At 41.2% G+C, this 21,881-nt stretch overlaps 1 protein-coding gene across 5 annotated transcripts in view; it reads left to right on the forward strand.

The window, feature by feature from the left end:
• TRIM55 (tripartite motif containing 55) overlaps window positions 1-21,881 on the forward strand; it is a 37,240-nt gene that overhangs the window by 12,910 nt on the left and 2,449 nt on the right. Inside the window, exons 5-12 of one of the 5 annotated variants that reach the window (XR_005953267.1) lie at window positions 2,115-2,348; window positions 3,006-3,028; window positions 3,124-3,248; window positions 4,073-4,293; window positions 6,614-6,901; window positions 7,676-7,792; window positions 8,595-8,897; window positions 9,146-9,236. Coding sequence is in view for 3 of the 5 variants with exons in the window: in XM_041412735.1 (XP_041268669.1) it covers window positions 2,115-2,348; window positions 3,006-3,028; window positions 3,124-3,248; window positions 4,073-4,293; window positions 6,614-6,901; window positions 7,676-7,756 (972 nt within the window). In the remaining 2 variants the exon portion in view is untranslated. Of the gene's footprint in view, window positions 1-2,114; window positions 2,349-3,005; window positions 3,029-3,123; window positions 3,249-4,072; window positions 4,294-6,613; window positions 6,902-7,675; window positions 7,793-8,594; window positions 9,050-9,145; window positions 9,237-21,881 lie in introns of those variants that run through there. The other 4 variants (XR_005953268.1, XM_041412735.1, XM_041412736.1 and 1 more) reach the window with 4 other exon arrangements.

Here is a 21,881-nt window from a genome sequence, read left to right on the forward strand (position 1 = left end):
GTTGACCTAATTAACATATTATACTGAAAATTGAGAAAGGAATATAAAATGCTAAATACCAGAAAACTATAATCAATAATTAAGTTCTGTTTAGCTCTGTAAATTAGTCTAATAACAGAGGAAAAATTACAGTGTTTTTTCAAATGCTAAGAGCATTGGCCAGTCAATACAGGTCCTTTGGAACAAGCAGTGAGATTCATGCTCAGTAGCAAGGACTCCTTTCTTTTTGATGTAGCTGTGCTTTAAAAAACAAAAAGGCTGAGAACTTTTTAGAATGCAAAGTCATGTATTTGTTAACCTCTTTCATTACACAGAATCTGATTAGAGTAATTCCATCAGGCAGAGGCTTCATATGGGAACTTTTTATGCAGAAAGAGAATATTTCAGAAATATTTCAGCATTTGCAGTTAGAAACCTGTTTTGCACTCTCACTCATGAGATTCACAGCTCTGTAATATCTGCTGGCAGGAAATACTATCTATTAGTGCTTAAAGATGGGGAAGGATCTCTCAGGGAACCCTGCTATCATTTGCTTGCTCTTCTTCCCCGAACATTTGTCCTGTGTCAAATGACAAAGATAGCACACACCTGTCTCGAAATTAAGGTTGCTTTACAAGTGATCTGAATGACATTTCATGGGGAGACAGCTAGGAGAGGAGTGGGAGAAGATTATTTGAGGTCTGAACATAGAAGGACACTCAGAAACCATGACCCACTTGGTTTGAAAACTTCCTTAACCCCACCCTGTGGGGGTTGTAATTGTTGTAATTGTAATTGTTGGGTGCCTGTAATTGCAGTAATCAGTAATTTCTGGGAAGTGACAAGGACTCCCAGAAGGGCAGGACAAGCCTGCACCCCCTGCAAGGAGTTTAGCCTAGCCCTCCTCATTGGGAGGCAGAGGTGGATACTTGGGTCAATGCATCAAGATGTGCATTCAATCCCCTCTCCACCCTCATGCAGACAGTGATTTTTAGCCAAGTGTAAATCTTTGAAAGGCTTTCTCCTTTCAAGGGTACAGAGCTCATGATACCACTCACAGATGAGCTCTGGCTGGAAGTCAAGAAATAAGTGGGATTCTCTCTGGCCAAGTGCTGTGAATAAGTCTTACCACTACCTAAAGTTCTGTAGAGCTGTTAATAATCCTGTGCTGCTAGAATCTCAGCATTATGCCTCAAGGGACAAAGATGAGGAATCAATTCCGCCTCAGTTCCTAGGAAAGAGATTTAAATAATCACCACCATCCACAATCAGGTCATAACCACAATAAAGTCATGCCCTGGGGCACACAGATGACTCAAGTACTTCTATTTGGTAGACCTCAGACATTATATATAATCTGTCCCCCATTTCCTCCCCATAAATCCTCCTTTACAAGTGCAGTCTGTTCTTTTGAGAGAGTGCTCACTGCAGCAGTCATCAAACCCATCCTCCTAACTCAGTGAAAGATGCTGCTGTCTGGTTGGAGGGACAATAGAAATGTCTCAAGAAACGATGTGAAAATCAGGGCCTGAGCATACGGTTGGAATCTGATTCCTCCTTCTTGTCTTTGTGCTTCTGTCACACACCATTTTCTTTGCAGAACCTCTACCTCATTCAGTGCACAGTAAATGGAATAAAATGGACACTTCTTGTCCAAATAGAGTCTAAGAGGGCGTATGTGAAAATCAAGCCCAGCCAGGATTGTTCCAGGCACTCTGGCAGAAAAAGAAAATTCTCCAGAGCTGTTTGAGATGCTCGCTCCTTTTAAAACCATTCTGTTCACGCAAATGGACCCAGCTGCTAATACGGTGGGAGCTTTTACTTTTTCTGCAGACTTTGATGTATCACCACAGACATCATAAATACCTTTTTACTTTTTTTAGCAGACTCACAAGTTATACAATGACCTGTTTGGGGGCTTTCAGTGGCTTGAAACTCAGAGTTTGAGAAGAGTTTTTAAACTTTTGTTCCAACAGCTTGGACTTTGAAAATTATAAAAGTCTCTGGGGTCATTCAGAATCCTTTGCACTGTTCAGAAAGAGGAATTTCTTTGATGAAAATGCTTCCAAGTAACTGTAAAAATAGAAACCCTTTTAAGAACATAACATGTTTAACATAAACCAAATGATTCACAGGAATGCTGCAAACGACAGAAAGAACAGTTGTGTGAAAAATTTGATTATCTCTATTCTGTACTGGAAGAAAGAAAAAATGAGATGACACAAATAATCACTAGAACCCAAGAGGAGAAACTGGAGCACGTCCGCTCCCTGATGAAGAAGTATGCGGATCACTTGGAAGCTGTGTCAAAACTGGTTGAATCAGGAATCCAGTTCATGGAAGAACCAGAAATGGCTGTGTTTTTGCAGGTATAAAGTCTATAAATAGAGCTAGAAAAAGAATGATGGGTTTATTGATATATTATTTAAGCATGTGTCAATTGTAGGCCTATTCAGAGTTTGTTTATCTTCACATGAACATGAATACAAACTCATTTTTTAAACACCTGAATCAGCTCAGACAAATAACTGCTCTTCTTGTGAATAGTATCCAAATCAAGAACACGAGTATTTGCTATTTGCAACAAAATGTACTATCCTGTGCATGAATTTCTGGTCCCCTTAGAAGAAATAGGAATCCAAACATTTTCCAGGTAATCTTTATTTTCCCACCAATACCATGGTGGGACAATATGTTCATGTGTACATGAACTTCTGGGAATTACAGGTTTCACTTGTAAATTGACAAAATCATTAATTTTCAATAATTTATGTGTTAAGCTGCATTTGATACATTTACTTTTTTTTTCCTTTTGTTTTCTTACTGTAAATTTAAGAGAGATGAGTAGGGAACCATGAAATTACCATCCAAATTTAATCTCATTCCTAGATGTCATGGCTGTCACTTATGAAATTCTTATTAGTGCTTTTAAAAACTGCCATTGTAAGAATTATTTCTCAATGCATAAAATCTCTGAAAAAATTGAACCATTTAAGAAGTCAGTTATTTCTTTTTTGTTTCTACAGAATGCCAAAACATTGCTACAAAAGTAAGTATTTAAACTTGAGACTCTTTTTTTTATAATCACTTACAATTTATAAATTTATCTTCAAATCCAATGCCAATAACCAATCTCTATTTTAGAATTACTGAAGCTTCTAAAGGATTTCAAATGGAAAAAATAGAGGATGGGTATGAGAATATGAACCAATTCACAGTGAACCTCAGTAGAGAAGAAAAAATAATACGAGAAATTGATTTTGACAGAGGTATATAATTTATTTCACCAAAATTTCTTTCATATATAGCAGCTGTGTGTGATTCACATGATGGTACTGAGTAGAAAACCTCAAATCAGTTATTTCTCTCTATGCCAAAATGTAACCAGAGCATTATGTATCAATTATAATCAAATCTAGGTTTATTGCTCTGAAGTGCTAGGAGGGCCCTGCAAATTTTTTAGGATAACTAGTGTGATTATACAAAAGAAAATCCAGTGCTAGAGGCCTTCCTCTGGAAACAACCTGAGCCACGACTGCAAGTCCACAGGATTTGTCAGATGGCACGAAAGCAGTGGTTTGACCAAGTTTGACAGTCTGGTTTAGGCATGCTGATATCTCAAACTTCCAGTCATGCACTGCAAAGCACTGACCCAGTAAAGAATTGTGAGGACAGTTTCAATGGCATTAAAACAAACATATACCTAGAACTGGAAAAAGGACTTTTTTCATTACAGATTGTGCCAGATCCCAGGCATCCTCTTCCCAAAACATGCAGGGCTGTGCTGCACATCCCTCATGAGGATAACTGCATTGACAGGAATTCCTGTCCTCCTTCCCATGGAAAGGGGCAGCTTAAGATTTTGACCAGCATGTGTGTTCAGTGTCTTCCCTGCCCCAAAGCTCCTGCTGGCAGCTCTATGGCAGTGCCAAGTCCAGGCTGGTGGGAACAGGCTCCTCACCAACACCCTCTCTGCCAGGCAGAAGACTGTCAGTGACTTTGCCATGCAGTTGCAAATGGCTTTTTAATTACTTGAAGTCTGAAGCCATCTTCACATGGTGCTCATCTTGTCATTTTACACCTGTCCTATCAGAGGAGGAGGGAGAAGAAGAGGAGGAGACAGAGGATGGCGAAGGCTTGGGCGAAGTCCACACAGAGTCATCAGGAGAGGAGGAAGAGGAGGAAGAGGTGGAAGAGGAAGGGTCAGAGGGAGCACCACAAGCACCTCAGCAGGACCCTGAAGCACAGAGTGCAGGGGGAGAGCCCCCGGCTGAACCCACTCCAGCACCGGTGCTGGGTGCCCCAGCTGGTCAGGTAAATGTCTCTGCTGCCCCACTGCCCTGCCAGCTTTGCTGAGTGCACCTGGCAGAGCCAGGAAATGCCCCACACTGTCCTGTGGGCACCATAGCTCAGGAGCAAGGCTAAGGGAGTCGGTGCATTGGAGGGAAAAATTATTTATTGCCCTTGTACACATATATGCAACTCTACTTCAACATGTGCAGGTGTCACTTGATAAGCAAAAAATTAGCTGCTAGACAAATCAAGATATATATGGGATACGTAAGTGATAAATAAAAAAGACTGTTTGGGAGTTAAGTGTATTACAACAAATGTTCTGCTTGCTGTGATTTAACTCAGACTAACTGTTATAAATGAGATGACTGTTAAAATATCTATACTAAGAGAATTTGGCATTCCCTCTGGATTTAGGAAGCTTTCCACTACCAGTTTTTAGATTATACTTTTAATCTGTTTTCTGTGAATGGCACTTGCTGCCTTCTGCTCTGATCATCTTTGGGATATGTCTAGGTAGATGCAGAAATATCATACACTGCCGCTTCTCTTTCCCCGCTACCTGATGTGAGAGTGAGGGGCGGCAGTTTTCCCCCTGGAGCTCCTTGAATCCCAGTTGTCAGTTGTTTCGGCGCAGTATAAAACACAGGCAGCGCACAGGGGTCCCAGGGAAACTTTATTTGATGGTGTTTCTTCCCCTCTTTCTTCCTGGGCCCCGACTAAGGGGCCGACAAAGACTTATATCTCAGGGGAAAGGCAGGGGCAGACCCAACTTCCAACAAATCAGGAGAGTTGGGAGTAAAAACCCAGGCGGGGAATAACAGGAGTGAACCAATAAACTTCCAAGGAAGAACAACAGTTTTTAGGAAATGGGTAAAATTTGGAGAAATAGAAACTAGAAACTAGCTGACGACATTTCTGGGAAAAGGGTGGAGACAAAAGGAAAAACCAGCACCAGGAAAAGCACTAAATCACAAATCAAACCATAGACCCACTGATAAAACAAAAAGCACGATACAACAATACACCAAACCTGAGAGGAAACTGCCTCTTACAACCTAACAGCAAACAGGTTCAGGCTGTGAATATTTTAGGCCAACACTTTTCTTAGGGAATTTGATTAGAATGAGATTATAATTGCTGCATATTCTAAAAGATGTACATTAAAATATACTTCATCTGCTACTTTAGTTAACTTAGCAAATTCTCCTCTTAGACAATTTACTCAGTGAAGTTGCTGAGGGGTAAAGGCTGCTGTGAATGTATTTGAGGAGGCCTATGTGAAAACAAGAAAGCACACAAGGGATCTTTGATTGTAGCAAGCTCCCCACATAAAACAAGTGAAAATAAAGGATATGAAGTCTTTCTTTCTTTGATCTAAAAACATGTGTGGGTTTTCATCAGTCATGTGAAGATGTTCTTAAATCAGCCTTTACTGATTAAATCAAAATTTGAAGATTTGCATTGTATTAACTAAACTTGTGTCCCCTGACTTATGCAGGGTGTTATGCAAACAAGAACTAGGCATAAGCAGTTCTGCCCACCAAGATGAATTCTCTAATTTCTAAGGCTTAAGTGAGAACGGTACAGAAATTGTAAAATGCCATTAGGAGATAGTCAGGCAGGGAGTCAGACATGGTATGTGGTTGTTGTGGTGTGGGGGATACCTGTATTTGAGTTTTTGCCTTCTGGTGTAAAAAGGCAAGGCAGAAATGCAGTGGTGATAGCAGACTGTGTGTGCAGAAACCCCAAGATCTTGACACAGGTAGAGAGATGCAGTTCATCCAGCTGCTCCTCTTCCTGGCAGAGCAACAGTGCTTGGCTTACAGCATTGCTGGCAAGGTTCATGGGCAAATGCTTCCCTCCAGTATTCCCTTTATTCTGACTGCTTGTATCAACAGACTCATTGGCTAAAGTGTTATTCTTAACCTAAAACCCAACAAGCCATTTGAAGGTACCTACATCTGTCATTCATGGCTGGTATGGGTTCATGAGAATCTTATGCAGAACTTCTTAAGTTTTTAGAATTGAATTGAGGGTTTATCTGAATTAAAGAGCCCCTTGCTCATTCCTTTCTCAGTTAGCACTCCCTTCCCAGCTAGTTCTACCCTCCTGTTCTGGCTTTGGGTTCATTTATTTTCTTTCTCTTCTCTGTGTTATTCAAATGATAGTTGCTTTTGCATTTTGCATTTTGATTGCAATTCTTTCAGATCATATTAGTAGGACAAACCTATGCCTTGCAGTGATATCTAACAAACACAACATGCAGAACAATGTGACTACAGCAGGAAGGTAACGTGGTGCACTCTGCTTGTTCTTCTCTTTATCTGTCCTGATTAAGGATGTTGTTGTGACACCAAGTGGTTCTCAACAGACTCCCGAGTCTGACACTCAAGTGCCGGCCACAGCAGAAACCATCGATCCCTTGTTTTACCCTAGCTGGTATAAGTCCCAGTCACGGCAACCAAGCAGTCCAAGCTCAAGCCCGGTGAGTGGGCTGGGGAAAGTAGGGACTCCTGTTTCTCTGGAAACAAGTGCAAAGAAGGCAGAAGCCCCGACAGCAGCAACAATCAAGGAGAGTGCACCAGGGAGTGGTAAGGAAAGTAATGCCACTGCAGCGACGTCCAAGGTCAGTGCTCCTGAAGTCACCCCAGAGGGCTGTGACGTGCAGCAAGGGGGGAACACCAATTGTTAAGGAAAATGTGACTTCATTTTCCTCTGCATGCTAAAGAATAAGAACAATTTCAAAAATATGAAAACAGCACAAATTGTCGTTTCAGCAAATCCACTGGATTTGTAGATGGTTTCAATGTGTGACAGGCTGACTGTAGCTTCAAAAGCAGCATGCTGGTGGTTGCTTGTGCTTACCTGCCAGTGCACCTTGCTTGTGCCAGCTGTAATCCAAATTACTCACGCACAGGAGCTATTGGAGAGGCCAGTGATGTCGCTGCACATCAGATATTTGCATGTGTTAGTGGCAGAAAAATCCTGTGCCTGAGATTTATCTCATCACCTGCTGACAGTCTGTGTATGTGCCGTCCTACTGTGACTGGTTGAGCAGCTATGGCTTGGCTTTGCCTTCTGCAGCTCTGTGGCTGCACCTGGAGTACTTCCCCTTGTGAACATGAAGCTGTGCAAACACCCAGAGCCTTCCTGTGTGTTTGGTTGCCTCTCAGTAAGGAGTGTGATTTCCTGGGTTCAGATCTGTGGCAGAGGGTTTGCTCCAAGGATTCTGGAGACTTGATTAAAAGAGAGCATGAAGATGATACATTTCAGTTCAGGGTTAGACACTCAGCAGCATGACAGGATAACAGATACTGATGTGTTGAGCACAGGAGGGTGTTTTCCTTAAAATGACAATATTAGAGTTGGTATAACCTGAATTTCAATAATCCTCCTCCAGCACATGTATACAAGGAACAGAGTTGAGGGAGCTGTGCAAGGATTTGCGCACTGCACCAGGTCCTGCTCCAGTGTCTGGTGACCAGCCCATGAGCAGCACTCTGTAAATCAAACCATGGTAATTTACAGCTTCTAGCTGCATGTTTTAACAAAGCAATTACCTGTTTGTGTGTAATGAGAAGAGGTTGTGTGTGTCTGTGTGTGTGAGAAAGAAAAAGTGGGTATTAAGGATTTCATGCTGTTTCCTTTAAGTCTGGAGATGACTATATAGCATACATAAGCAGCTATATAGTCAACAATTGTATGACAATAGATAAACAATCATGTGCCAGGCAAAAAATTAGGAGGAGTTCACAGAAATCTTATAAAAGGGGCATTTATCTTCTGCTAGAGGTTTCAGTCAGTGATACTTGAATTTGGTGGCTGACTTTCTTAACAAAAGCAACATTTGACCACTAAATTTCAGTGGTTATTTTTCAAGTCAGGGTTTGATTTCAGAATATTTGAGTGGAATTAAAAACACAAGTACTTTAAAATTCTCAAATCTACTATGACATTTTCTTCTTAAGTATATTTGAAATGAACTGGCAAAAAGTAAATTCACAGTGAAATTTATTGGTGCTGTTTCCTCTTATCGGTTACACTGAAGACCAGGCACCCTAATCTCACAATAGGTAGGAAAATTCCGTACTAGGTTAATTTTCTGGGAGCTTGCCTAAGTGTGGTCTGCACCTCTCAGTCTCAGCAACAAGAAAAGGAACAAAACTTGTGTTTGATGTGGGCAGCTCTCTGAAAAACAACAGCAGCCTGGTACCCAGCTTTCTTCACTGGGTACCAGGAGCAAAAACAGGCACATAGGAAAGATGTCAGTTCTTGCTGGCATGTGAGTTTGGGGGTGCTGCATCTTGATATTTTCCCAGATCACAGGTGACACTGGCATTTTGGAAGAAGGAGGAGGATGTGGAGAAGAGTAGCTCATGGTTCTGGTGATGTGGGAGAAAGGAGCAGGGGAAACGGCTGAGGATGAGATTGCCAATGGGCTGGAGACACAGCAAGAGATAGGAAAGTGCAAGAAGCAGAAATGTGCAGAAGAATAGAAAAAGAGTAACCGAGTGAGGGTGATGCCATGAGATGATGCTGTGGTCAGATTTAAGGACCTGAGCTGAGATGTGTCTATGTCACAAAGGAAATGACTGCTGTCATGGGGCAGTGATCATTTTCAAGTATGTGAACTTCAACTTTGTATTTTTCCTGCATGTGATTTTACTGAACCCACTCTGAAGTGCTATACTCCCTTTTTTTTTTAAACCCCAGCTGATGTTCTTCACACCACTGTATTTACTCCCTTCTTCTAATTAAAGTATATAATGGAAAAGTGCTGTGGAAACAGAGCTTTTTCACGGAACATAGTGCTAATGACTAGTTCATGTGATGACAACGCTGGTGAAGCACTCTTCTTATTTTCTCACAGGAGTTAGCATTCTGCATAACACTTTTGGCATTTCTTATCATACTACATCGCCTTTGGAATCTGATTCAATACATGATTTGTACTTTCATGGGTAGGAAATATTTCATTTTACCATTAACTAACAGTTCAAATAGTATATCTGGTGATGTTCCTACGTAGCTTTAAAGGACTTTTTCCCTTTCTTCCTATCCAAAAACCTCATGCTAGTTCACAACACAGGCTGCCTAAATAATTTCTTTCTCCTCACAAATACCACCCTTCAGCTTACTCCTGCATGGTTAAATATTGCATCTCCCTGGTTCGAAATGAAGAGACATTTACTCTTGCAGATATATGGGCTTGTATTTCAGTTGTTGTTCAGATGACCAGCAGGATGGAGAACCTGTTGGTTGACAGATGTGAAGAACACCAAGCTTGTTCAGTCCAACAACTAGGGAACGAAGAGCTGCAGAGTAATAATTGTCATCAGAAGGGTTAAGGTCAGGAAAACAAATCCACTGAATAATCCTGCTGCCAGGATCACCACAGAAAGCAAACCACCTGTGCTCCCTTGGGTGGATGGCTCGAGCCCCACTCTCCAGAGGTCCCCATGGACATAGTGGGAAGGGTCCCCTCACACCCCAGCTCACACAGCACACCCCACATTCCCTTCAGGTCCCACCACTGTTCAAAGCTATCTCTCCCACATTCCCAGTGAGCATGGAGCACCAATCATGGCCCTGAAATGCAGCCTTTGCAGGAATCCCACCCAGTCTAGACAAAAGCTTTTTTTCCTTAGGTCACATTAAGTGCTGAAATATCCATAAGATCAAGGACAAAGAACTTCACTGCCAAATGAAGTTGTCCCAAATACAAACTCTGTAATCTAAACCTTAACTATTCCATAACATCTCTTCTGGAATAACCCCTTTTTTGGTAGACAACATCCATGACTATCTTCCAGCTCCAAATTTGTGCCCCTCTTAGGTAAGACATTAATGTGTGTTCAATTTTCAGTGTGATATGACTGATCTACAGAGAATTCTGTATTACAGCTGGGATATTTAATGTTATTTACTGAAAACCAAAAACCTCTGACTCAAAACAACTGTAGTTACTTTTGGGTATTTGCTCAAATGACAGAAAAATTCAATGTTGATCTATTCTTCAACACAAAGATGATTGGTTTTGCCTGCTCACTTTCTGCACTGTAGTCTCAGCACTGTACATGATATGGAGCATCTATGAAAAATGACAAATTATTATTCAGCTTTGACGTGCAGAACTTCCAGAAAAATATCTCTCCATTAAAAAAATAAAAAGGGAGGGGATAGAAGTTATCATCTACACTTTAGCTGCATTAATTAGCAAAAATATTCACTGTCTGGTAGAATTTGAATTTGAAAAGCAGTGGACAATGCGAATCTCATGGATCATAGTTCATGGATCATAGTTTAATCTTCATTTACTTGTGTCTGTTTTTGAAAACTTGCATTATTATTAAAGGACACAGAGGTTGTTTTTATTCCTGGGAAATCAGGCATATGAAGAGCACTATGCTTTCTTTCCCATCTCTTTTTTTTTTTTTTTTTTAATTCAGAATACCTTTTGAAATTAAAAATAGACAAGGGCAGAAAGCTCTTATTTCTACAGTTTGAGACCTCTTTCTATGGGGTCTCCAGTGACATCTTTGTGATTTATTTAATAATGAAGTAGAAAGGAGGTGAAGGAAAAAGGCATTTTGGTCTCAGATTCTATTTGCATAAAAATGGTTTTATTCTCCATGCATAGTGAAGTGGCTGGTTAGACAGTTTATGTGTCTTTATTTTTCATATGAAAGATCAGGTCACTGCCCTTGTTCCTTTGTGTGATAAGCCCCAAAAGTCAATAACAAAATTACTTTGAATAACTGTATAATTATTTATAATAGTAATATAAATCTGCATGACTCTCATCATAAGAGCAGCATATAATTTATTTTCAGGCTCTTTTTAATAGAATGCACCAATAGGGTATTCATTGTTTTTCAGCAGCAAAAAGAGATCAGTTCCCCCATTAATTCCCAACATTTACTTTATTTAAGGGTCATTTCACTCTAAGAAATTGTATTGATGCATCTATAAATTTCCTCCAGAATGTGGGAGCAGGGATAAGGCAACAGGAGTCACAGCCCACAGGTGTGTAGATTGCTTGGTGTAAGAAGGGCCAAAAGAAGATTATTCAGCACGAACAAAATAGGTAACTCTGCATCATACAGCTTCATCCTCCTTTGGGGAGAGCTGAAGTCAGCACTGTGGTCACCACGGGCTGCTTCTGCCTCTGATGGAGAAGGAGAGGCATCTCCAGCAAGAGCAAGTTCAGCAGCAGCTGCTGCTTCTCACTTGGCTCCTCTCCACCTGCCTGCTGAGTGCGAGGTGACATTGTCCCAGCCCAGCTGCCTCTGTTCGGGGTCTAAAGCTGGGGAGATCTGAGCCTCTGGAGATGACAACCAGCAGCAAATGATTACAGCACGGGGAGCAGGAATAGCATCAATGAACGGCCTTGCCACCATGGGGAGGGGTGTGTTAGTGGTGGGTGACACAGACATTAGCAAGCAGCCCTTTCCACTGCATGGGAGAAACAGATCTTGGAGTCCCACAGCTTTCCCTAACCATATTTTGTTGGCAACATCTCTCATGCAGTGAAACCATATAAATTTGGGAGCGTTCATGAAAGTCTTGATTTGTCTGTCTGTGGTTACCCAGTTGATTTCACCTAAGATGAAATACTGGACCCTTCATCCTGCTGCTCAAATTCCCCATAAGAAAAGGGTCTGTCTGTGGCTCCAAAGGGCTCCAGCATATACATTTAGTCTGAAATGAAATGCAAGTTAATCATCCACAAACAGTAGCCTGGTTTAATTTCCCTTTGCAGCCAGCAAGTACAGTGCTTTAATTCCACAAGGATATAAAATATAATCAGGACTGAACTGTTTGGGAGGAGAAATACTAATGGAATGGCCTATGCTAATCTTGTTTCATTAGTTTTAAAATTTTCTATTACTTGCTTGCAACCTTATGCCATCTGCCAGAATTACCATAAGGACAGTCTTCTCTGTATTCATGTACTGTAGTTCTCTTTGCCCTGCTGCTGAATACTCCAATTTCAGCTAGTGATCCTTCATTTTTTTTTTTTCATGAGATGATAGCTTCAAATCACATCAGAGAGGTCAGTATTTAGCTAAGTTTCAGCTGCTTGGTTGTCCTGTCAATATGCAGACAACATGGACAAAATAAGATCATTGAAAAACAAAATAAGGCCAAGAGATTGTGCTGTGTTCTTTGCTCACATAACTCCACTTTTCCATCAGGGTATAAAAGGCAGGGTCCCACATTTTAGCACAGCGCTGCTCTGGAATGTTTGCACAAGCATGGCAGCAGAACACAAATAAGAATTGTTCTCTTCACCAGATTGGAAACTCAATCTTGCCAATCTGCTCAGGTAAGGAAGACAAGTCCCCACTTCAAGGCAGCTGTTCCAAGAGGGGTTTCTTGCTCAAGAGAAGGCAGTCTTGTGAGGCTGGATCTTGCAGGAATGGTGCTAAGAAAGGGTCTCCATTCCCAAAACAAGCTTTCCACAGTTTCCCCCAGAGCAGAACAAGAAGTCTGTTAGCATCAGCCACGGGCATGGCCCAGGTAGCTGTCTTCCAAGATACCAGCTGCTGCTCCCAAAGCTCTCTCCTCCCTGCAACAAGTGTGTTTAGTGCTAATGAGAGATCCAGGAACGCAGACAGCAAAAATCAACTTGATATTTGCAATCCAGGTCTTTATATACCGCATTTTACCTTTTCTTAGGTGGAAAACTAATGGGTTTAGTCCTGCACTATTAAAAAATCTGCAAGGTTTGACTGAAGCTGAGCTTTTTGTAGGAGACCCTTGAATCAGCTGGTGTAGAAGCCCAAATCAAACTCTGTTTCAATCTTCTTCCTAAATAGCTCTTAAATTATCTCAGGGGAGGGGGTGGGGTGGTGGTAGAGGGGAGCACTCAGCCTGTACCTGAACAAACACTAGATGCAGGAAACTCGCTTAACAATCAAGAAATGCTGCCTTTGCTTCTCAGTAGTTTGGCTCAGTGAGTTGGGACTCAGTGATAGCAGCTACATCTGTGGCCATTCAGGCTGATGTTCAGTTGGTGGTAAATTTTGCCTGTAAATTTCCATTTTGTTTCTTGACTCTGTGCTACGGGTGAATTTTTTCCCCTCAGTTTGGCAATACATGCAAAGGAGATCAGCAAAGTCTTGATTGTTCCTCTTTTAACACCTCCCTCTCCCTTAATTTTGAGAATTATCTGGGTGATTCAGAGACAGCAGTGATGAGTCGTGAGGGCAATGCATTAAGACCAGATTTCAGACAACAGTTTCTCATAATTAAAATGAGTGGCAAATACTTCACCTGAAGTTTTCCCTCAAATAGTCTGCTCTGCTGTTTGTCTGGTGAGTCATAGATATCATCTGATTTATGGATATTTCATTTTTTTCAGTCTATTACTAGTAAAAGGATCTCCACAGTGACAGTTTGGACAAAATAATTTTTCCTGTTGAAATAAATACAAAGCCAGGCTCACCTAGACATTGTCTTTCTGTGACTAGCTCATTTAAATACTGAATTCTACCTCCATTCAGCCTCCTCCTCCAAGCATCACTCGTTCTCCTCATTGTTAAGGAGTTTGGAAAGGAAAATAGAATGTAAACAAAAAATATTTCTTAATCACAGATGAACTGTTGCTGGTTTACATCACTTTGTGGTAGATGTTTGTCACAACTACACAAATCATCTGCTTTTGGACTATTTGGTTAGTTATCTTACTGCCTTGAGACAGCCCAAGCTCTCAGTGCAGCCATTCACTCACCTCTGGAAAGCAGCACTGGCACTCCTGTAACCATCAGAGATGGATCAATATTTAAATGCCAGCCTATCTGATTGAAAATCCAGTGGTGGTAATTAGTTAACTGGGCCTGAGCCCCTATGTTTGGGAAGGGTATCATTCCACTGGCAGGGTTTCCAGGCTTGTGAGCAGGTGAGGGGCTGGATGCAGCACCCTGCAGTGCCCACCTACTGTGCTTTTAAAATGGAGATAAAGACCAGGGGGCCTGCATGTGCAGCCAAAACTAAATGGAAAATGGGGAGACAGACATATCAAACAGTGATGATTCAGTCTTGTATCTCTTTTCAGGTGATATATATTCCTGGCATCTTTGCAATTTTCCTCAGGTCATTAAGTAAGAGACCAGTGACTAATTAAAAAACCCTGTTATCCCTGGCTGCCAGCCAAGAGGTGCTGCGATGTTCAAACCATGCTACAGATGTCAAACAGACATCATGACTTTGACTGAGCAGAGAATGAGGATCTCACAGTCCTGGGGGATAAGTGATCTGAATTTCTTACTGCTCTTTTCAATTTAGAGAGCACCCTAGAAAATCTGCCTGAGTCTATCTCAGCCACTGAAAGTGGTGATCGAAATACAGATCAGTCACTCAGAGCACTCCTGGCTCAGCACTTCTGTACACAGAAGTGGGTTTTGTTCATGATGAAACACTTGCTGTATGACTTATTCTATTACAAAATGCCTTACCAAGACAATGTAGCTGTCATTTCCCCCATTAGTGCTGATGAGCCTCTTCAACATCTAGCAAAATATTTGTTTTTTAAATACATTTGTTTTTGTATTCATGGACAAATTCAAAATTTAATTTTATAAAATAAATAAATTTTTTTTTTTTTAAGAAAAATTGAGCTGGTGCCTGCCCAGATGCAGGTCAGTTCCAAGCTTGCCTCTGGTGGCAGTGACTGTGATCTGTGCTCTATTCCCTGTCAATACCTGGTCAATAACTGTGACTGAATCCAAAGCTCTAAGAGCAGAATTTATCACAGCTTCCTTGGATTTCATCTGGGAACAGTGTGAGATGGACAGAAGGAAACTCAATTTAATATCTTGCTCATCACTTGGCCAAGTGCTGTGCAAGCAGGCCAGCATTGCTAACGGGCAAGCAGAGATTACAATGTGAGATTTGACATGACAGACATCCATCTGGGCAATCACAGTGCTACTCACTGAGCAATTTTGGAGTTTTGGAGCAGAGTCATAGCTTGGATAACAGCTTCAGTTGCTGTGGTTGCAGTAAGGAGCAGATTCAGGCAACTGGAGACATGGAAAAATGAGCACACAAAGAAAAAGTGGTAGCAGCAACAGCTGATGAGGGGAAAAAATGTTGTAACTGTGGCCAAGACTTTCTTCTTCTGTTATGTGGTGGCTTTAAGGAATGGCAGCAGGTTGCTTTAGCTGACAATCTGTCTTTTTGCAGCTCCACTGGTTTTGTGTCTCAGAGAGGCTGTGCTGTGCCCACAGCTCACGTACACCACTCTCACCCCCTGCAGGCTTAGGAGAGCCCAGGTCAGCCAGTCACTCACAATGAGAGCAGCGCGGGATGAGCCTCCGAGCACGGGATGTGTATGTCTACACACCTCAAAGCTATGCTGGCTCTGTTATCTGATCCCACAAATGGATCTCCAGGGTGAATCACAGCCTGAACTATCACTGTGTCATTCACTGGATTTCCAAAAGTTCCGTTTGCAGAGGAAGAAAAAGCTTTGAAATACAAAAGTCCACATTAGTCAAAGGAAAGACTGCCTGACAGAGACAGGACATTAAACCATTGCTATTTTTGCTACTTCTCCCTGAAAGCTAATAGCAAAGCTTCTACAGCGCAGATTAGATTGATTACTGCTGTGGAGAAGTTCTTGGAAGGTCTTTACTTCACATTTAACTCGTTAATCTGAATTCACATCCATTTGTGACAAAGCAGCAGTAGGAGGAAGGGGGAAGAACTGATATTCACAAGTAGCTTCCTGGCACTGGTGACCAGCGTGTACTACGTGACCAGCACTTACTCCTGCAGCCTCTCAACATGATCCTTCCTTTGCTAGACAGTTCTCCAGCAGGGCTGGAAGTGAGCAGCAATGGTAAAAGGCTGATTGATCAGGAGGTCCCAAAAAACCTTCACTCCGAGAGGAATGAAGAATGGTGTGGGTAGATGCAGGACAGGCTGTTCTGATCATGCAGCCTTAATATTCGCATGTTTTTAAGACTCTTCTCTTGGGTTTCCTTCATTTTCCTGGCTAGTAGTAGGACTAGGTTTCATGCAAAAATGTAGTTAATTACTGTCAATAAAAAGTTGGATCAATGAGGTGCAGCAGTGGGTCACATATTGCACAAGTATGCATTTTCTTCTTTGAGTTATGAAAAAAAATAGGTGACTTTTATAGGGGAACTGTATGTCATTTGTCCCAAGTAATGCTGAGAAGAAAGCTGCTCTCCCACACCATGCTCTAATGCAGTTCCCACCACAGGTTCAAGTGTCTGGACCTCCATGTCCCATGGGAGATACATTGAACCTATACCAAAATAAGCCAGTTGGGCTGTTCTCCTCTGAAATATATTTTATCACTTTGAGATCATTATGTATGAGACTGCATTAGACATAACTCACAAAATGTTAATTGTAAGATATTGATGATCTATTGAAAAAAGGCATTTCCTCACGATGGACTTAAAATTCCTTACTGACCACTATTAAGAGTGTGGTATGTCTAATTCTGTGTCTGATGGAGCTTGTCTGTGCATATAATTTTGTCTGCTACCTTATGTATTTCTGTGGCAGGTAATTGTAGCAAATATTTTGGAGGATGCTCTGTTGATTCCCACTGATAAAAATGATCCATGCAAAATAAGCAGCCTCTTAGCTTGAAACAATATTGTTGTGATATACGTGACAGCTGCCAGGTGTTATGCTGAAGGAGCTAGACTGCATAAAAATATGAAAACAAAATGCTTGAACTAAAGTTTAAACTATTTAAAAATAACCTGTTGTGCTCCCTTTGTTTCCGCTGCCTGGAAGTGTTGAGTGCCAGAAGTGTAACACTTGACATTTGAGGCAGACAAACATAGCCTACAGATTCTGTGATTGCTTTGCAACCAGCTAGCATTTTTTAATCGTGCCTGTTCTTGTCAACACTGGGGGTTGTTTCTAAACAAGCCAGCTAAAAATGGAAATTAAATTTAATTTCTAGCTCATTTTCTGAAGCTACAGAAACCCCAGAAGTAAGAAACCTGTATTTTTGCCGCTTCTCTCTCCAAGACCCACACTTTCTAACAAATTCACACCCTTGCTCTCCTGCTGGATAAAAAGGAGGTAGTAAAGGCACTGGGTAGCTCATGTGCCTCTAAGGGTGTGGATCCAGTTTTTCCTCTGGCAGAAAAGGTGATTCAGGAGTTTTTTGCCAAATGGCCCTGCCTCTTACTGCTTCCCAGATGCCACCACTTATAGGGCATTTGTGCTGAGGCAGCTGTTTGTTGAGCTGCGCTGAAATCAAATCATTCAAATGATCCAGGTTTAAAAATATCTTCCTTCCCCCCCAAAAAAAAGGTAAAAAATTTGATGTTGTTCCAGTGACATTCCCATTCAGCACAGCCCTTCAAAGAGCTGCAGCAATCCAAAAGGGCAGTGAACCATGGAACCAAAGCAGGAAGAGGTGAATAGGGATCCAAGAGGCAGAACCTGCTTTGGGTAGCATTGTTGCCCCAGAAAACATACATATAGATTGTAACCAACCACCTTATCCATCTACATTAAAGTAGATTATGAAGCCATTCAGCCCTTCACCTTTCCTTCCTGCTTCCTAAATTTAAGAGTTTGTGATCTTGTAAAATAATACTGCAGTCAAAGTTCTGAATTCCTATCAAGGAGTGTTTTGATATCCTGAAATACTTGACTGGAATCTTTCTTGTATCATTGCTTAAAAGCCAGATGTAGTCTAACCCCGTCACCCAGAGTGTCTGTAGAGAGTGAAACGGGTACCTCCAGAGAGCAATCCACTTCTTTGAAGATGGGACAAATCACCCTCTGGTTGTGCCTTTTTCTGATCACTCCCATTAGAGGGGATGAACGGAGTTTGCCTGAATGGGAATCTTGTTTCTGGATGACTAAAGTTTGTCAATACAGATCCCAGCCTTTGTACCTAAAAGCTGCTGAGGTTAGTGCTGGTAAAGCAGAAATCAATGTGTAGACTTCATTGTATTTCAAATATATAAAAGGCCTAGACTACATATTTTCCCCCAGCATAAACAGGATAACTTCTGGGACCTAATAAATGAAAATGTTATGACAAACCATCCCACTGGCTTCTTTCCTCATCCCCACACCCTTTTACAAGAACCCTATACAGATTTAAGTAGAGTCCTGCTTATGGATGCAAATACTGAAAGATGCTGAATATTTGCAACTTTGAAACGACTCATCAGGCTCAACTCTGAGATCCTTATATTGTTTATTCATGCAAATTCCAGCGTGCCAGATGCTGAGGAGTGCTGAATGGCTGTTCAGTGGGAGTTGTGGTTGCTCAGCACCTCCACAGAATTGGCAAGTAAACTCCAGCCTGGACTTTGCTTATGGGAAAAACAAAACCAACCATCAGTCATGCATGGTGTACTTCTCCCCCCACTTCATGAGCTGGCCTGGTGAAAATTCCTGGTGCTTATTGAAAGCACCATCTGATGTCACTCGATGCCACAAGGGAAAACATAAATCAAAGTGTAAGTATTCAGCACTCTCTCAGCATTGGCCTAATGTGATGAATGTAATCTGAGGTAAACACTTCAGTTATTCCTTATTACTTTTAGGGACCCAAAGGGTTGGGACTTGTTATTCTAGGTAATGTGAAAAACAAGTCCTACCCAGGAGATCTCCAAGGCAAAAATAAAGCTCAGGCAGAAGCTTGACAAGTTACCTAATAGCAGTGGACAGACACAATGAAGTGTTGAATCTGGACTGTCTTAAAGGCATGTGGCAAGGGTTGTGCCATGCTCAGCAGTGAGCTTTCCTCTGGGAGCAGAGTAGGGTTGCAGTAACAGGGAGAGCAAGATAATCCAGCATGAGACTACAAGGACCCGCAGAGCAGTCACATGTCTTAATCCCAAAGACCTGCTTCTGCCTTGTCTTTCACAATCAAAACAGGTGGTTCAAAACAGGTGTTTTTCTGTAAAATCTACAGCTGAACTCTTTGTCTTGGACAATTCCAGCACACTGTATAACTCTGAGTTGTGTGGGCTGCTGTTGGAAGGGAAGAATGGACTTATTAACATGGACAAAGTTGCTGCTGTCATCTTTTGATGGTTTCTTGTCTTACACAAAGAGAGCATACCTCAGTCACTGTGTGATTCAGAGACAAACATTGAAGTGTCACAGGTGTGAAAACACAAGCCTAAAAGCCAAGTAATGGCCCTACTGTCAGTTTTGTGCTTGCTTCACTTCTGGCTGGGCGTGATGGAAAATGATTGGTTTTGGAAAGGCGCATGGAGGTATTGCAGACTAGCAGCCTGCTGAGCGCAGCAAGGTGCAGGGAGCAAATGCTTCAGCCAGCCAAACCCAGTGGGAATGTGTTGGAGTTCCAACATTGTTTTGCTGACACAGGAAGATGTCATCGCAGCAAAATATGAAGGAGTTAACACATTATGAAATACAATTTTGGCAGTGATGCAGACAAAGGTTGTTGTGCTTGAAATGCAGTACCAGCAGCGCTGGTTAACAGGGTAATGCAGTCAGCTTGCCAGTCTAAGTCATTACATTGTGCTTTCTTTCTTCTTATATATTGGGTCCAAATCCTATGAAACACACAGCATAACTTTAAACTCATAGATAGTTCTTTGCTTCAAAGAACTGTAAGTTTTTGGATAGTGGCTGGTTAGAACAGCAAGTGAAAGTGCTAAAGGAAGCCTTCCTTGCACCGAAAGAGAAATGGCAAGGTACCAGTGTGGATTAAAATAAAAAAAAAAAAAAAAAAAAGAAGGAATTGTATTTTAAGCCTCTTGACAGTCCTATTCTTTTACAGGGTGAGATGTGAGGACCATGCCTGCTAACACATCCTGCTGAGGCATTGGTGCACACAATTGTACAACCAGTTTCAAAATTACTCTTAGCTAGTCGAGGCACTCTGACTGCCCTTCCAAAAACAAAGGCAAAATTTTCAGCATCACAAAAGAGTAATGAACCACCTATGCTCCTGCATCTGCCAAGATGAAGAGAGCACCAAATGCCTTATAACTCAGAGTTTAGCCATGTATTTACTGTAGTCAGGTTGAAAGGTTTGCAACCCTCGATTAGTTTCCTGCCTTTCAGCTGAAGATCTGGCCCCCTGGGCCCAGTTCTTTACCATAATTTTCCATGAGCCTGGGAGACAGCCCTTCTCACCAGCATTGCTGGAAATGGGTTTTTGCATTCAAGTAGACAGCTGTTTCTCCCATGTTTTCACCATGCTTGTGGTCTCTATAAAATACATTATAAAGTTGGCAAGCAAAAGCTAACTGTGAGATCCCTGTTTGGGTTTTGCAGTAAGTAGCAATGAGTGCCTTGCTTTGAAAATATGAATCTAAGTCAAAGATTGGTTCACATTTCAAATAGTAAAGCAGTTTCTCAGATAATATTTCATTGAAATTAATAGGGCTGTTTCACTTTAGAGCAATCAAGGATATTGATAAAAATGGCACTGTGAAATCTAATTAGATATAAATAAAGAAACAAGGATCTATTTCTTTTCATACCTTCATGCTGTCTTGTTTGTTGATGACACTGAAATAGGTAGTAACTGGAAAGAAGCCCAATAGCTAATTTATCCTTAACACATCACTAGTTTTTACTTATTCTTGTAGCACACTTCAACAGTAAATACTTACAAAAATGCTTAGTAAAATCACCCATCCCATGCTTCAGTTCCTCAAAAGCATCCCCGTTTCAATGTTTGTTGCTGGATGTATCTATTCGAAACACTGCTTAAGTAACTTTCTGGTTTAGGACGATTCTATAAATGACTGAGATGCTGGAATTCAGAGGATATTTCTTTATCATTTGCCCTCTATTGAGTAGTACGTTGATATCAAATAGTTCACCTGAGATCATGCTGAGATATCCAAAGTAAGCTAAAACCCTGCACAAAGAAGACTGGCAGTGTGGCTGGTTTAATTTTAGGAATGTACAATAATGTATGTGTGCATCTAGGAATACAAAGGGAAAAAAATCCTGTCTATTGCAAGTTAAATTGCGGTTTTAATGATGAAGACACAAGGCTTTCCTTAGCTAGCAAATCACCCATTTTTATATATTTTATCTTTAATAGGATTTCTGATCCTATCACAAAGCAGTCTTCATTCCTTGCCAAAGGAATCTGGAACTAGTAAAATATTTCTGCCTATTACACTGGTCTGTGAGCTATTCAACTAATTTTAGAAATTCCTTTTAATAGCAGCTATTGTATACAAGTCCAGATTCCTTTTTCTACTGTAAGTGTAGGACACCTATGCATAAAATAAGACAGATATAAACTGAAGTTTATATCTCTGTATTATTTACTTCCTGTTCCTCATCGGAGTTCAATTGAAGTGAAATAAATATTAGAAGACTTTAAAAAAAAAAAAAAGAAAGAAAACACTTCCAAGGCAGATTTCATAACAGAAGAACAAGTATCATTTTGAGTGGCAATGCACTGGCAATAACATTTGGCTCTGGTTCACATCAATCTGGAGGCCCAGCTACACAAGCCAAGCTGGCTCAGGATCACTTCTGAACAGGCATTTATCACCTTCAGTGCAATAATATTCCAGAGGTCCAAATCAGGACTAAGCCCTTTGCACAGATGCTACACGCTCACCCAGCATAATCCTTCCTCAGAC

The sequence above is a fragment of the Onychostruthus taczanowskii genome, unplaced genomic scaffold (genome assembly GCF_017590055.1).
Source record: "Onychostruthus taczanowskii isolate IOZ18803 unplaced genomic scaffold, ASM1759005v1 scaffold4, whole genome shotgun sequence".
NCBI classification, from domain to species: domain Eukaryota; kingdom Metazoa; phylum Chordata; class Aves; order Passeriformes; family Passeridae; genus Onychostruthus; species Onychostruthus taczanowskii.